General features: G+C 39.4%; 1 protein-coding gene across 1 annotated transcript in view; it reads left to right on the top strand.

Moving 5' to 3' along the window:
* Positions 1-18002, top strand: part of SMOC1 (SPARC related modular calcium binding 1) — a 249322-nt gene that overhangs the window by 160861 nt on the left and 70459 nt on the right. The window contains exons 4-5 of the mRNA XM_044664914.1: positions 7525-7624; positions 9395-9442. Of these exons, the coding sequence (XP_044520849.1) occupies positions 7525-7624; positions 9395-9442 (148 nt within the window). The remainder of the gene's footprint in view (positions 1-7524; positions 7625-9394; positions 9443-18002) is intronic.

The following is an 18002-nucleotide window of genomic DNA, read 5'->3' as shown; positions in this document are numbered from 1 at the left end:
ATCTATTGAGATAATCATGTGATTTTTGTTTGTTAGACTGTTGATATGGTCAATTATGTGGATGGTTTTCCTAATGTTGAACCATCCTTGCATTCCTGGTATAAATCCCACCTGATCATGGTGGATGGCTTTGTCTTTGCACTCAGGGTCTGCCAGGGCCTTGCAAGCTCCCGGGGGGCTCCGGGGTCTCCTTGTCCTCGGGGTCAGGCCTCCTGGTAGTTCCCGGTCTGCCCCTCTGCCCGAGGTTCCTTCAGCAGTCTTTGGGGCTGCTTCCACAGCCGCGCTCAGGTCCGCACTGGGTCCTCACTGGAGGTCCAAGCCTGGGCTGGAGATCGTTATTCAAGCCTAGGGCACTGCCTTTGCCTGGGCAGATGCTCTTAGGGCCCTGCCTTCACCCCAGCAGAAGGTAGTGAAAGTCCGTGGGCTGGAGATTCGCACCTGAGGCGATGCCTTCAGAGCTTGGGAAAGGCTGTGTTTTAGGGGCCTTTGTCCCGGCCCCAGGCGGTGCCTTCACCCAGGTGGACACGCTCCGGGGAAAGTCCCTGCGCCCCCCAGACACCTGGGGTCCCTCGTCTTGCAGCACACAGGTACAGGCTCTGGGGCTGCCAGTGATTATCTGGTTGCCCCAGTCCTGTTTTCCCACTTGTGCGTTGGCGCGTTGTGCGAGGTGTGTGGTGTGGGGGGGTGGGGGAGGGGCTTCTTCCTCTCGCGTTTTAGTGAGAGCTGTTTCACCCCTTTATAGCGTGGAAATGCCCCGATTCTGCGTACCTTCAATGCTGCGCCCTGTTGTGGGGTTCCTTCGTTCCTCTGGACTCGTTTTTATTTCCCCTTGAGGGGTCCTGTGTGGTTCGGTCAGGAGAGATCAAGCAGCTGCTCCTTACACTGCCGCCATCTTAACTGGAAGTATGATAGCTACTACTCTCTTGTTCTAATGGATCTAGGAAGTTTTATTTTGTGATTTCTTGAAATATATCTATTTATTTTTCTATCAGTTATGGTTTTTAAGGAATTTGATGATTCTTAAATTGTCTCTCCATAACCTATTTTTCAGGTCATTTGTTACTAATAATAGATGTCTTACATGTTCTTCCAAAAATGCCCACTTTCTTCTCCCTCACTCCAAGTTTTTACACCCCATTTGTGAGGAATATAGTAAGTTTTCCCCTCTTCTAAGATTAGATTCTTCACCTCCCCCAAAGCCCTTTTTCAGGTTCAGAACCAATAATCCAGCACAGGGTGAATAGGATTGTACCCTACCTAAGGTGCTATAAAATGGGCAAAAGGACACTATATCTTTTTTAGGAGAACATACTTCCTCCTTGAAGTAGCTATCATTTTGCTACTTAACCTCATGGACCCCTGAAGTTAGGTGCTGTATATGTTTAGTCCTTTGGGAATCTCAGGGAAATTGTTTGCCCTGTCCAGGTGCATTTGTATTCCTTATGGAGTTATTTCATACAGAACCAGCACTACTCTCTCCTCTTTTTCCCCTTGCCCCACCAGTTTCGACTGATTATACTTCTACTTATATTCTACCATCAACTTGCTTGCCTGTTGGGGCATTTTGCCATGTGGATAGATTAGTTGTATGGTAGTTGTTTTTCTGGGTTAGTCTACCTATGGCATTTTTTTGGACAGAAATTGTGTTCTCCTTTCTTTTCTCTATCTTGACTATTTCTTACTCAAGACAGATAAACAATGCTTCCTGGCCTTAAGCTATATTTTCACTCTTCCCTAGCCTCCTCTTCCATGAGAATTTCCTGGTGCCTCCCTTTCCCCTGCTACTTGCAGTGTCTCCATAATCCTGTTACCAAACCAACATCTTCTCTAAGATTCAGGTGACTAAAATTCCATTCTTCCTTTTTTAAAAAATAATTAATTTTAGTTGGTTCCTTAACTCCCAAACCTTTACTTTTCTCCTTTATCATCTCTCCTATCCTTCCCAAAATATACCAGTTTTAAGCACAATCCCCCTACATACATATACAAAAATATGTTTTTCTCTCTAAACTCCTGTAGATGTACTAGATATTTTCGTACTGTTCTTGCATTCTACTCATGTCACTATGAGGGAACCATCATAAGTAGATGTATTAGGTTTGTGTTTATACTTCTATTATCAGTTAAACTATTTTATTGAAGACTTAATTTACTATCTCTATTGCTTGTGAGAAAGAGAATTGTTTGAATATCATATGTATTCATGAATTGCATATCTGTACATTTCCCCATAGAGCTCTCCATTCTATTTTTATAGTATTCTTAAATTTTATTTCCCCTCTACCATCCTATTGTATAGTTAGAATTATCGTGAATCCCTAAAACTACATTACCCAAACTTCTTTTCTCTATTACCAACAATTCCTTTTGCCTTTTGTATATATGTGCTCTGTTACCTGGTCTGTATATAGTTGGGGTTCGCTCTGCCACACCTCTCTTCCACGTGAATTGAGTGGCGAACATTCCCTGTGTTCTCTAGCTCTCTAGTTAAATATTAATAAATATTTATAAATATTATACTTTGGAGATATTGAATATTAATTTTAAAATCCACACTACTTACTGTTCCTCACTCAATACTTCATCTCCTAATTTCACGTCTTTATGCTGGTTCTCACCAACATCTGAAATATATTCTTTCCTTACCTCTGCCTCCTAGCTTCCCTAACTTCTTATCAGACTTAACTTAATTCCCTCCTTCCACCCCACCCCCACCCCCCTAGGATCTTCCTTCTGAGATTGTCTTCCTTCTCAATTGCCCTATCTTGTATATACATAATTTTTGCATATTGTTTCCCCTATTAGATTGTGAGCTTCTTTTTGGCAGGGACTGTGTTTTTTACCTTTCTCCAGTAAGTACTTAGCCTGGTACCTGGCACATAGTAGGTACTTAATTAATGCTTGTTGACTAATTCTTTGCTCCAGTTCTTAATAGTTACGTATATGTTTTGTTTTGCAATCTGCACACATATACCACATCTCTTTCCATTGCCCTGTGAGTGATATTTTTGATTAGGCAATATAATGTGAAAATTGGGGCACTGCATTTGGAGTCACTAAAATCTAGGTACAGTTCTCACTACCAACACTTTTTAGCTATGTGACCCTGAATAAGCCACTTTAACTCTCTAAGCCTCAGTTTCCTTATCTGTGAAATGAGGAGGTTGAACTCAGTGACTTCCAAGGCCCTTTCTAGCTTTTCAGAGCTTTGACCCTATAAATTCTTCTTCAGATTGGGATCTTTTTGAGACTTTAAGATATACACAACCAGCACTAGATTATTGCCACTAAAAAAAGATGGACTTTTGGTTGTGGGAAAAGAGAACTCCATTAAAGAGGCTTTGCAATATCCTAAAAGAAATTCATCTGCTCTCTTCCTTCTTCTCTTTAATTCTATATCCAGCTCACTATCCATTTGTAGTATTTGTCTAAGATCCACATAATGATGAACAAGTTCTTTGGACTGCACATCTTCTGGATGACGGTTGTAAGCCTACCAGACAAGCTCTATAACCATAATAAATAATGAGGCTTTACCATCCACACAGGAAAATTCAAGTGGATGAAGAATGCTTACTTTTTGTATTGTAACATGACATTTTATAAATTTTAAAGACAAAAAAAGCTAGATAAGATTTTTAGTAATTTAAACTAGTCTTGCCCCCATTCAGATGTCTATGGCTTCATTGCATATATGTATGCAGACAATTTGCTAAGAAAGAACATAACATAGAGGATAGAATGCTAGATGTTGAACTAGGAAGATGAGTTTAAATCTTATCTCAGATACTTATTAGTGATGTGATTCTGGGCAAGTCACACCAACTGCTGTTAGCCTCAGTTTCTTCCTTTCTCAAATGGAGATGATGCCAATAGTTGTTATATCAAAGATTCTTGTGAGGTCCTTCTGTGTGTGTGTATGTGTAAAGTACTCTGTTCTCAAGAGCTTCATAAATGCTAGTTATTAATTGCTCTATCTTTTGGGTAAAAACATCTTTCTACTAGTTGGCTAAAAAGAGCCCAAAATTCCCTGGAAAATACATTATACATTTTCAGGCATATCCTCTCTCTTACAGCAACAACAACAGATTTTAAAAGCTTAAAAAAGGAGTATCTAGTTTTTAAAGTTAGATCCAGTTACTCTTTAAAGGCAGTTCTTGCAGAAAAGGAAATTCACTAAAATAATTCCACCTGCCCTTTGAACTTGTTCTGACCCAAATTTGCTTCAGTTTTCTTTTTTGCCTAAGGGATTCTGCTATGGAGTTTTTCTGTACACCTAAACTCTGTAAAAGAGTATGAGTTTTATTTTGTACTTGCTCCAAAGAAAATGGTAAACTCTCTCTCTCTCCCTTTTTCTCCCCTCCTTATTTCCACATCATTGAACTAGGAATCAATCTGTTATTATCTTTCAGCTGTGCCACAGTAGTTTAATCTAAGGAGTAAGGGCTCTGTTTAGCAGCAAAATCCAAGGGTAAGAATTGTAAGTTTGAGTCTGTGTGCTTTGAAACTCCTCCCATCCCTGGGGAAGAGATCCTGGCATACCAACTTCTGTTTTATACAGTAAGCTTATATAAAGCCAGAGACTCTTTGAGAGGAAAGAGATTTCAAAGGATATCTAGTCTAACTAAAGTTTACAGAATGCCTTCTAAAAGTATAAATTGCTTTGCAGGTGTGATTTCATTTGAGCCACATATCAACCTTCTGAGGCAGGTACTACAGGTGCTATCCCCACCTTTTACAGACAAAGAAACTGAGATTTTTTTATAGACTTGTTCATATTTATGCAGCTAACAAGATGAGATTCAAATCCAAGTCTTGCTGGCTCAAAATCCATCTCTAACCCCAATACCACAGCTTTCCATTTTATAGACTTGGACGGACCATATGTCATGGTCCCCTGAATCATAATATAATAAAAGTCTGGTATTACATTGTTGACCACTAATATAGATGCCCTGTTCTCTCTTGACACTAGCAGATGCTATTAACTTTGGCTACTCACCGTGTATCTGGGTGGATACAAAATTCTTCCATAAGTAGCATGAATCTGAGATGAACCCTCAGAGCTGGCTTGGCATCTATTCCCATATCCCATTTTTTCGCGTCTCTTCTCCAAATTCAACAGTCAATCTCTTTGGATAGGAAACTTGAACAACCCCAGGGGGCTAGGCTCAGTTGGCATTGCCTGTTTGGAAGAAGACAGCTTCATGGAGCAGGAGGAGTCAAAAGAGCTTCAGATTGAGTCAGAATGGTTGGCATAGTCTTCCAGACACATCTTTCTCTAAAGATGATTAGTGTCAGAGAAGGGGAAAGTTAACAGCTAGATCTCATTAAACTCTTAGCTCTAAGAGAAGAATGTTCTCTGTATGAGTTTATTCCCGTGGTGCTGACAAAATCTAGAGGGGTGCCCTCCAAGTTTTCAGCCATGTTTCCCACCCAAGAAGTCCTGCTGGAGCCATCTAGGGATTTAGAAAGGCTCTGGGTGTTTGCCACTCTTGATCTAAGAGGTGTTTCTTTACCCAGCTGAGAGTGAACAGAACTGGGTCAGTGCCCAGTATCACAAGGGACTTGGGCTCAGCTGGGCATGTTGAGCTCCCATTCAAAGACTTTGTTCAGTGTTATGGTCTGTATACAATGAGCTTCTCAGCATTACTGTTGGCTCAAGGTACCATTGAAATAGCTCTTTTGGGGAACAGATGATCATTTAGCCACATTACTTGGAAGGTAATGATGGGAGGAGGAGAAGGGCACAGGGATGCCTGCTTCTTGATTTTTAGAAACTTCCTTATGCTATCCTGGAAAGGGTAGTTAAGGGGGTAAGATGATGTTCTTTCTCACCTAAAGTACAAAGGGAAGACAAAAATTGCTGATGTAAGTTGGAGGCCTTTTTGATTGTATAAGGTTTAGGATGTAGGTGTTACAGAGGATAGTGTACTGAACCTAGAATTGAGATGATCTGAGTTCAAATCTTTCCTCAGATACTCAGTTTCCTCATCTGTAAAATGGGGACAATACTAATATCCACCTCCCAGAGCTATGAGGATAAGATGAGCTATCTGAAAGGTGCTTTGCAAAGTACCTTTGAGTACTATATAAATGCTACTTTTATTATTATGGCTCCAATGTGAACCATATGTTCTATTGTTCACATAGACCTTCTGTTGCTTTATTATGCTGTGGTCATCATGCTAATTAAGAGCAGCTAGAAGGCTCAGTGTTTAAGAGTTCAGGCCCTGGAGTCAAGAAGATCCATCTTCCTGAGTTCAAATCTGGCCTCAGACACTTACTGTGTGTCCCAGGGCAAGTCACTTACTTAATCGTGTTAGTCTCAGTTTCTTCATCTGTAAAATGAGCTGGAGAAAGAAATAGCATTCATCTCCAATATCTTTGCCAAGAAAAACCCCAAATGGGGTCATAAAAAGTCAAAAATTACTGAAAAATGGCTGAACATCATACTAATTGGATAAAATGCCTTCTGACTTGTGTCCATTACAGTAGAATCATTGCTATCACCTAGTAGTTATTATCTCTTTGACCTTGGACAAGATACTTAACCTAAAATAAAGTTACAAATAAACAAAATACAGCTAGAATAAAAAGAAAAGATATGTATTAAAGTAAAATTTAGCTCTGGAGCCACACAACCAGGGTCTGAATCCCACTTCTGAAACTATGTGACTTTGGAAAAATCCCTTCATCTTCCTCCTGGACCTCAGTTTCTATATCTGTAAAATGAAGAATTGGACTTGATTTCCTCTGAGGCATCTTCCAGCTCTATATCTCTGATTCTCTCATTTGTGTTAAGACATTAACCAAGGAGAGTGAAAAGAGTAACCTCTTCAATCTTTAATGCAAGTCATCGCCCTAAAAGCAAGGACCATGTGTTGCCATCCTTAATATTACAATTTCCCCTCCTCTAGAGATCTTCCTGATTGACCCAATCTGAAAGTAACTTCCATTTCTCACTATTCCTTCAACATTTAGTTCCTCAGTTAGTATGATATCAATATTACAGGAAGTGCTACTTTAAAAGCCTTATTTTAGATAAATTACCCTTGAAAGCAGATGTCTCTACTATTTTTTTCCAGTATCTACTCTTATTTCCAGGATGTAATATGGCAGGCTTTTTTTTAAAACCCTTACCATCTGTCTTAGAATCAATACTATGTATCAGTTCCAAAGCAGAAGAGTGATAAGGACTATGCAATTAGAGTAAAGTGACTTGCCCAAAGTCCCACAGCTAGGAAGTGTCTGAGGCCAAGTTTGAACCTAGGACCTCTTGTGTTTAGCTAGGCTTGACTCTATCCACTGAGCCATCTAGCTGCCCCTGTAATAGGCTTTTAATCAATGGTATTGGCTGACTGACTTCTTTATGTGAATACTCTGTGAAGGTGAGTATAGGAAAAATAGAAATGGTCCAGGTATCAATTACAAGATATGTCATTTACCTTCACAAGCTAACTCAACCCAGCCCTGCTGAAACAATGCCTGGATCTAATGACCATTGCTCATTTCCTTGAACAGGTGCAGTGTCATACATATACTGGATACTGCTGGTGTGTCACCACTGATGGAAAGCCTATCAGTGGCTCTTCTGTGCAGAACAAAACTCCTGTATGTTCAGGTACTATGGGGTAGTATGGGAGGAATCAGTGGGCTGGAGAGAGAAACGCCATTGGGTCTGATGCAATGGGTCTGGTTGGAGAAGGGTGTTGGAATTCTTGGAAACATTGGTGGGGATTGTGAGGTCTTACTGGTTCTAACAGAGGAAGACTCAACTCAAATAGGTCCTGTTTAGACCTGAGTAGAAATGATGCCAAGTGACCAGTCTATGGGCTTTGCTTCCTAGTCCAATCCTTGTTTCTTAATTTAATAAATGCCACATTTTTCAGGTTAGATGAATATGTGGTACTATAAAGCACATAATACCCTTTGGGTTCATGAAATTCATGAAAGAAGTACCTGCTTCTATTTTTTGTTTCTAATTTTTGAGCAAAATTTTTGCTTAGACTAGTTTTATATGGTGGGATACAGTAGAAGTGACAAAGTCGATCAATTTTATTTCCACAAAGAAAATAAAGGTAGAAGTCTCATAAGCTTAACATAAGGGCTTATTGGCATTCAGAAATGAATAATCTATTAATTTCCCTCCATTTTCCTCAATACTTCTTCCCCTGGACCCATTCCCAGGGAAATTTCAAGCAAACAAAAACAATTTAATGCTACCTGGGCCAGGTTCTTTTTTTCCTGACCACAGTCTAATGAAATCCAATTCCACTGTTGTAGTGGCTTTTCTCTAAACACCTTGGATTTTCCACATTCTTCATGATCTTTGTAGATTATGGGGGTAGGAGGGTATGAGTGGAAAGGGATATAAGTATTAGCAATAGCAGACTTAAATTCATAAGGCAAAATGGAAAGTTTGCTTTTGTGCTTTTTAAAAAAGGAATGGGAAAGTTTTGCTTACACAGAGTTTAGAAAGCAAGTCTTCTTTGGCTTTGTACATCTTATAAATGATCTGGGTGGCTTTCCTTAAAACAAAGCATAAACAAACTAAATGAATTCTCCTCTAAATCCAGTATATGGAAGAATGATATTGTAAGATCCACAGTTCCACATCATTACACTACCTTTTTCAAGAATATTTAGTGGTTTATTTAAGGGAATATCTTTCCCTGAGCACCATTTTGTAGATGAGTTACCAAGTGTCTCCATTTCTCCCTATCACTCTGTCATTTTCATGGGTATGGATTCCCTAGAGCATACAGGTGTCTCTGGTGTAGAACAGGTCTGTGTAAGACACCCAGATGTGTACAGCAGCATGTTTAACCAAGTGTACTTGACATCCATTCCCTCAAGGGACAAGCCCACTCAGTGGAAAATTGTTTCCATGCCTTGGACCATTTTTGCCCATTCAGTATGATTGGACTGACTATTTTCCAGTTAATGCAATTGGAAAATCACCGATTTCCTGCTCTAGCCAATAAGATGTCAGTTATTGCAGCTGGGATGAAAGGTGTTTTTCTTTTCAGCTTGTTTTGCTGAAGAAATTAACCTACCAGACTGGGATACTGCTTAGTGCACAGTAGAGGTAACTAAGGGAGAGAGCTGTATTGAACAGGAATAGTAGTAGTATAGAAATGATTCTTGAGTTGGGGAAATGACAAAACCACGGATCACTTCACTAGCACTTGAATATTGGGAACATTGATGGAAAGCAAATCTCTTCATATGTATATTGTACATTAAAACTGCATATGGTTATCCTAGATGTGTATAAAGGAAATAGTATCATACCATGGGCTTATATCATCAGAATGTACCAAAACTTTGAAAGAAGTCAACTCAGAATGTATCCTGATGTTTGTTTGTTTTTTTCCCTTCTCCAACAAAGGTTCAGTCACAGATAAGCCCTCAGGCCATGGTAACTCGGGAAGGAAAGGTGAGTGAAGTTTTGTGCTTTATTCATTGTTTACCTCCAGTGAGAAGCATCATGGTATATAGTGAGATGGTTCTTAAAAGTGTACTCAGGTCCAGGAGCCCTGTGTTTTCCTGAGACCCTTTTGGGGGCTATAAGTTCAAACTATTTTCATAATATTAAAATGTTTCAATTCCTAATAGGATAAATATTATTTAGATGGGTTTGTACGGGTAATGTTGTTCCAAGAACAATGGAACCGTCTCTACTATCATTTAACTTCCCTGAATTTCAATTTTCTCTTCTGTAAAAAATGAGGAAATTAGACAAGATGGCCTCTGAGTTACCTTCTGGTTCTAGATCTATGAACTGAACTTATCTACTACTACACAATATTTCCCATGCTTCACTGCTGGACACACATAGGAGATACTGAATATTACATTATTATTGGCTGAAAGACTGAATCGTCCAACAGTGGGTGACCTACACCACTCCATCCTTGCTTAATAGCATTTATGATGTGTTTATTATATGACTAACAATCTAGGCTCATAACCCAAAGGACACCTAGTTGAGTCAATGGATAGAATGCTGAATCTGAATTTAGCAAATCTCATCTTCTTAAGTTCAAATCTGACCTCAAGTATTTACTAGATGTGTTACACTAGGTTAGTCACAAACTTGTTTGCCTCAGTTTCCTCATCTGTAAAATGAGCTGGAGAAGGAAATGACAAACCACTCTGGTGTTTTTTTTGGCCAGGAAAGCCCTAAGTGGAGTCATGAAGAGTTGGGCACTATTCAACAATAACAATAACAACATGAACAGAAGCTTTTTGGAGGAGATCCTCATTGAATTTTAAGTGTATAAAGGAGTCCCTAGCCTAGATGAAAAGGCTTGATAACTGCTGGTATAGCAAATAGTTCAGAGCCAAGGAAACCTCACTTAAAATCTTGCCTCTGACATTTAACTGGCTATATGACTCTCCACAGATTGCTTAACCTTGCTAAGTTTTAAGAAATTGTTTAGGCCCACTAAGTCATCTGCCTTGGTGGAAGGAGTTCCCTACATGACAAAAATATGAGTCCAACTTCCTTAGCCACTTATAAACAGTCTTTAGACAAACTGGAAAGAGACTCTGGTAAAAGCTAGATATATCCCCTAGAGAGTCTTTGCCTCCTTTCCCAGCCCCTCCTTTTTTAAGCAAATAATTATTCACACAAATTTTGGTCAGGCCTGGGGATATGAGGGCAAGCACCTGGAATCCTCAGACAAGAGCCTTGATTGTTAGTCATATAATAAACATTCCATAAATGCTATTGAGCAAGGCTAGAATGGTGTAGGTCACCCACTGTGGGATGATTCAGTCTTTCAGCCAATAAGGATGTAGTATTCCATATCTCCTGTGTGTGTCCAGCACTGAATCAGGGAAAACACAATGTAGTAGCAGATAAGATCATAGATCTAGAACCAGAAAGTAACTCAGAGGCCATCTTGTCTAATTTCCTCATTTTTTACAGAAAAGAAACCGAGGTCCAGGAAAGTTAAGTGATATCAAAGATGTTCTTGGAACAATATTACCTCTTATATTGAGGCTAAATCAGTCATAGTTTCTAGTTTTCTCCAACCCCAAACCTTCAGGGCAGAGCCTAGAAGGATGCCAGAAAGAGATACTGTAGAAATAAATGGACCCTTGTCAAAGAGTATTGTCTCAATGGCTGTCAATGGAAACTCTTTATTCAGAATCACTTTCAGAGGATAACTGATTAGATGGAATGGCCTTGAGTTGAGAATCAGCTTCAGTTAGTCATTTTGGTATATTTCAATTGAATAGGGAAGGGATAAACCTGAGAATATTATATAGCATTGGGGCAGAAACCACTTACTGGAGATACTCAAAGCCTCAGGAATTGGTAGAACTGAGGAGGCTACTTAGAGGATTTGAAGTAGAGTGCGACTACAAAGGCATTGAGGAGCTCCTTATTTTTTTTAAACTCTTACTTTTCTGTCTGAGAATTGATATTAAGTATCAATTTCAAGACAGAATAATGATTAGGATTAGGCAATTGGGGATAGAGTGACTTTCACAGGGTCACACAGCTAGGAAATATCTGAGGTCAGATATCCCATCTCCAGGTCTGGCCCTCTATCCAATGAATCACCTAGCTGTCCCTAATAGCTCTTTATTTTAACAAATTATTCTTGCTAACTAAATTACAAACTTAGTTTTTCTAATATAAGATGCTATGAATGCACTCTAAACTTCAATGCCTGGGACAAAGTCTTAATTGCTCTGCCCTGGTTATTTGGTAAGAGATTGAGAGAATGAAAAATAATAGATAATTTAAAACAAACACAACACAAACAACTTTATTATATTGATAATGTTTAGGGTTTATGCTGCTTTATGGGTAATTTTACAGAAATTGAGATTGTGGGGTAGTTTTTCAATTTTCTTAAAGCATTAAAAATCCTTACAAAAATTAACATCATGTCTTTAGAGATCCTAGCAGTGGAATTGACCAACAATAATGCAAAATGATTTACTTTGGGTTTTTTTCTCCTGTCCACTAAAAGGAGCAATGTGGAAAACCATGAGTGGTCTGTATAAAAGGAATAAGGATGAGTCATAGGGTTTATTTTATTTTTTTAATAAACTAAGGAAGAATTCACCCAGTAGGTTTCCAGGTTGATTTGGATACCTTCCCTTGAGAGATAGCAAATGGCAGAAATATTGCTTCTCGAATAAGCGAGGGAAGATGCTTGAGATGGGCCATGATTTTCCTGTATGCTTCGTTAGCATTAATAGGAGCTTCAATATTAGCCCTACCCTGATGGGGGATTTGGAGTGACATAGAAAATGAAATTTGCTGGCAACTATCAATAGCAGGACTTCTCAAGGGTGAAATATTAGCAATTTCCAGACCTTCCTTTCTGGTGCACCCTTCAGTGCTAATTTCCATAGACCCTAGTGCTACCACAGAGGACTGTATCTTTGAAAGAACAACAGCAATGAAGAATCTGGGGAATTGCTCCGCCTCTGATGAGAAAACCACCTTAGGGGGGTAATGTATTCCCTGCCTGACGGAGAGGATTTGAGATGAGAGATGATGTCTTTGGAATGTGTGGTCTCCCTCCCAGGGGCAGAGGCTCAGGCCACCTGGTGGAAATGACCACCCTCAAGCACACCTGTCCAGGAAAGCTGGATTTGAACTGGTGCCCTAAAGGTGGGAGAGGGCATTTGTAATATCCTGAATCAACCTGCCAAGGTTCCTCTTTCAGCTGCCACTTAAGAATGGAATGTGTTCTGGAGGGCAGCAGGTGGGATAGGGACAAAAGATGCCTTGTGATATTTGGTGCCCACCCATGGGGGCTCTATTCTCCTATACCAGAGCCTAGTGTAATCATAGGACACGTCTCCATCCTTCTCGAATTTGTTTTTGTAGCCAACCTCAAAAATGCATTAGGTGTATGGAGGATTTAGAGAGCAGAGAAGCAAAGGAAGATGGGTGAAGAGGAGGGCATGACAGTAGCCGGTGTCGTCGTGGGGTAGATTGGTTCCAAAGCCAATATAATGTTCCTTCCCCGCCCCCCTTGCCCCGGTGAGCATGACTTATTGACAAGACTAGAAAAGGATCCTTTCTCTTTGGTTGGGAGAAATAAAAAATTATATTGTGAGCTGGAATTAATACTTTAAAGGATAGGAGGAGAATGGCAAGCTGACAAGGTCCATGGAAACAGGGAGTGAGAGAGAAGCTCAATCACTTACAAGGTCTGGGCAATTTGGGATGCTGTGGCCCTAGAGGGAAACCTCTGAGTGCTCCCAGCCCTGGCTCCCAGGTGTGGGGCCTGAGGGAAGGAAGGAAGCAAAGGGGAGGCAGAAGCATGGTTATCTTAGACAGAAACACCTGTGGGAAGGGAGGAGGGTGAAAACTGCAGACTATTTACTTAATCTTTCAGAATAGCTTTTCCTTCTCTGTTCTTTGTGCTCTGTGGATTTAACAGACTCTTTTATGGGGCACATGTGCGGTAATTAACACAAGCTATATTAGGTCTTGTGCCATATGTTTGAATTTTAAACAACAATTGATCTGGAAAGATCACATCCACAGCCTTTCCTCTCCTTCAGGCCTGTCACTTCAAGATGTGTGTGTGTGTGTGTGTGTGTGTGTGTGTGTGTGTGTGTTCACACACTCTCTAGCTAATTTTAGCAATGCCACCTGACACTTCTTTAGCAGTTTGTGCTTTTTGGTGCCTATTTCTCATGCATTTTATCATCTGATCCCCCAAACACTCCTATAAGTTAGATTCCCTCCTTTTACAAATGAAGGAATTGCATCTCAGAGTTGTGACCAGCCCACTTTCATAGGGAGCATTAGAGCTGCAATTCTGCAATTCCAGCTTATCTCTCTTTCTCTCTTTCTCTCCCTCCATCTCTGTCTCTGTCTGTCTCTGTATGTCTGTCTGTCTGTCTGTCACTCTCTCTCTCTCTCTTTCAGCAAAGATCATTAAACTTGACTTTAAACTTGGCTCTGACACTAACTAGCTGTGTGACCATGGGCATGGAATAACCTCTTTGATGTTCAGTCTCTTTATCTGTAAATGAAGGAAATATTTGAAGTTGTTGCAGAAACAGAGAGAGTTTGGAGGGGAAAATTGCATTAACCTTAAAGAATTAAATGAATACATATTGTTGTTAGTATTATTTCAACTAGAGCAGCTAAGTGGCACAGTGTATACTCTGCAGGGCCTAAAATCAGGAAGATTCATTTTCCTGAGTTCAAATCTGGCCTCAGACACTTACTAGCTGGGTGACCCTGGGCAAGCCACTTAACTCTGTTGGCCTCAGTTTCCTCATCTGTAAAACAAAAAAAATACTTACTAAACGTGTGATCCTAGATAAGTCACTTAATCCTGTTTGCCTCAGTTTTCACATTTGTAAAATAAGCTGGAGAAGGAAATGGCAAGAAAACCCCAAGTGGGGTCATGAGGAGTCAGACGTGACCACGACAACTGAACAACAACAATATTTCAATTTTATTACAATGCTGTAGAGCCAGTGTCTTCTATAGAGAATCAGCTTGACTGATGGGCACAAGAGTGTGAGATATATAAGAAGAAACGACGTGATAATGCATGATGAATAATCTTTTTCAAAACCCAAGAAACTCAAATCATTCATTCCTCCTCTGACAAGATAATCATGCCCAAAATAGATGTGAGCAAAACATCTAATTCTTGGAACTTTTATTTCAGTTTACCTTTCTGAATATTTTAGATAAGTGACTGGGAAATGGAAAAACTTTTAAGGCAAAAAAAAACCCAAATCCTTTGGAATTCTATGTAGAAGCTTTTGTCTTTTCTAGGCAAATGTTTCTGGTTATGAGGGAAGAGAAGACCTCTTAGACTGAGACATATTTTGTTTTGAGAGGCTTTCCTGCATCTTCACAGCTTTCTCATACTGTTTTTAGGAATGGGCTGAAATATATACATAGTCTTTCAATATAGCATCAAGTGTGAAGAACTGTGAGAACTTTCCTCTCCATAGTCCCTTTCTCCCTCTTTATTTTTAATCTTTTGGTAGCTGGTATGCCGAGTACGCTGACTAGTGCCAAATCTGATATGTGATCACTCATATTCTAGTTTTAATAGTTCTTAGGAGGAATTTCCCTTTTTTTCAGTGGGGATGGGGAGAGAAGGGTGGGTAATTGATAGAATGGAAAACAGTCATTGACATATGGCATATTTTTTATTTAAATTTATTTAGAATATTTTTCTATGATTCCATGATTCTTCTTGTGTCCCTCTCTTTTTCCCTCCCCCCTCCCAGAGCTGACAAGCAATTCAACTGGGTTATATATGTATTATTGCTCAAAACCTATTTCTGTGTTATTCATATCTATAATAGAGTGATCTTTTAAAACCAAAAACCCCAAGTCATGGCATATGGCATATTAACACTTGTGCAAGGGCTTTGCCATCTTTTATCTTATTTGCTTTTTGCAACAGTGCTATGGTACTTGCCTCATTGGTATTCCCCCCTCATTTTATAGATGAAAAAAAATGAGGATTACAAAGGTCACAGAGAGTCAGTGTCAGCAGCAGGATTTGAGTCTTGATTCCCAAACCAGTACTATCTCTAGGATACCATAATACATTTGATAAAGGGATCAAAATGCTAGTAACTGAGAAGAGACCATGTGATAGTTGGGGCTGGGGCAACTCTACCATATTTCACTGGTGTCAGTATCATCCACTGCCACATTAAAGCATTTTTATCAATGTTGCTGTACTTTTTGATAGAATCCTTGCCTTTAATAGTCTCCTTCAGACCGAAGGGCAGGCTGTATTCATTTGATAGGAAATCTGACACCGAAAAAAAGGGAAGCAATTTGCTCAGCATCTTCCTTTGGTTACCAGGCAGAATTGGGATTAGTAGCTCATAACCTCTTACTTTTATTCTGTCATTTGATAGGGCTTCTAACTATTAACCCAGACTGAACTCAGATGGGTGATAGAAAGTTGACTTTCTTTAAAATCACTATCTTGGGTTATTTTTGTCATGGAAGTGCCTCTGGCTTTGCTAATGTCAAAAATCCATAGGAATGAAAAGAAATTGTTGTCAGTATTATTTCAATTATGCCACAATGCTGTGTACTGAGGGAAATGCAGTTTACATCTGGATTGGAGTTAAATACTGCCGGTTCTGGCTGATATCATTCCTCTGATGAGACACCTCATGTCAGCCTTTCCAATTATGTTTAATTGTTGTTCAGTTGTTTCAATTGTGTCCAATTCTTTGTGATCCCATTTGAGATTTTCTTGGCAAATGTACTCAAAAGGTTTGCCATTTTCTTCTCTAGCTCATTTTATAAAGGGAGGAAACTCAGGTAAATAGGATTAAGTGACTTGCCCAGGGTCACTTAGCTTGTGCCTGAGGCTAGATTTGAATTCAGATCTTCCTGACTTCAGGTCTTTATACTCCATCCACTGGGACACCTTGCTACACATAATTCCATTTTGATTTGGTTAGAGGGAGAAATATTGACTTTCTTCTTCCTCCAAAAGCCTATTCCTATTGCCCTAGAAAAGAAATAGAAGCCACAGTCGGGAACATTTTAGAGATTTCATGAAGCTAAGCACTCTCATGGCAGTGTCCTGAGGACCAAAAAAAAAAAAATTTTTTTTTTTTTTTGGTTCTCTAGACATAGATTTGAGAAATAATACAGGACTTGATTCTTTGACAGTTTTGACTTTGAGTGATACAGGGATAATAGAGGACACTTTGCTGGTAAGAATTAAATGCATGCATCCTGAATTGCTGTCTGTTTGCAGACAGCAATTTCTTCTACTGTTCTCTTTTTCTCAACTCTGCCAAAGTCCACTGGGGAATGGAGGGAACCAATAAGGTCACTAACCCTTTCCTGCTTATAGGAATGGTACTTCTGAAAGACATTTGGTCCTCCTGAAGCGACTTTGACAAAATAATAATAGCCACAGTAATTCACAACTAGAGCACTTTAAGGAAAGTTTCAAAGGGACAATAAACCTATGAGGTAGACATTGTAATTATTATTAGCTTCATTTTCCAATCAGTTATTATCGTGTTTTACCCATATGACATTTCTGACACCTGTCCCCTTCCCAAAAGAAAAATGACTACCACCTTGGTTCAGTCCCTCATCTTTTCTCATCTAAACATGCACCAGTCTGTTATTCGGACTTCAAGTCTTCTCTCTCTCTCTCTCCTCTCTCTCTCTCTCTCTCTCTCTCTCTCTCTCTCTCTCTCTCTCTCTCTCTCTCTCTCTCTCTCTCTGCTCTAATGCAGCCTCATACAATTACAAAAATAATATGATTAAAGCAATTTAAACAATTATCTGACTATGATACTTCTCTACTCGTGAAACTTCAGTGGCTCCCCATTACCTCTGGTATAAAGTAAAAATTCAAAATTCAACAGTGTGGCGTTTAAATCCCTTCAGAGTCTGGTTCCTATCTACCATCCTAGGTTTATTGAACATAATTCCTTTACACACTCATTCAAGCTAAAATAACCTACTGGTTGTTCCTTGAAGTCAACACTCTATTTCCTGACTCCTTGTGTAAACTGTTCCCCATGGCTGGGATACAATTTCTCTTCATCTCTGTCTCTTAGAATTCCTAACTTCCTTCAAGGTTTGGGTGATGTGTCATCTCCTATAGGAATCTTTTTTAGATACCTCAAATTGCCTTTTCCCCTTCTTGTCAAATTATCATATATGTTGCTTATTCCTCAGGGTATGAACTGTATTTCATTTTGTCTGTGGGTGTCAAAACCTAGCATAAGACATTGCATATAGTAGATACTTAATAAATGCCTGTTCAAAAAGAATAAAGGAAATTGAGGCACTGTACATAGTAGGTGTTTAATAAATGCCTGTTCAGTTAGAATGGATAAAGGAAACTGAAGCTCCAGGAAATTGGGTGAATTACCTAAAACTACAGTGAATACTTACAGAGTTGTGGGATTTGAACCAGGTTGCCTCAATTTCCTCAACTGCAAAATGAGATGGAGAAGACAATGGCAAACCACTTGAGTTTCTT

The sequence above is a fragment of the Gracilinanus agilis genome, chromosome 2 (assembly GCF_016433145.1).
Source record: "Gracilinanus agilis isolate LMUSP501 chromosome 2, AgileGrace, whole genome shotgun sequence".
In the NCBI taxonomy this organism is placed as follows: Eukaryota; Metazoa; Chordata; class Mammalia; order Didelphimorphia; family Didelphidae; genus Gracilinanus; species Gracilinanus agilis.
The sequence above is the reverse complement of the archived record's forward strand: the minus strand, read 5'-3'. Positions and strand labels throughout refer to the sequence as shown.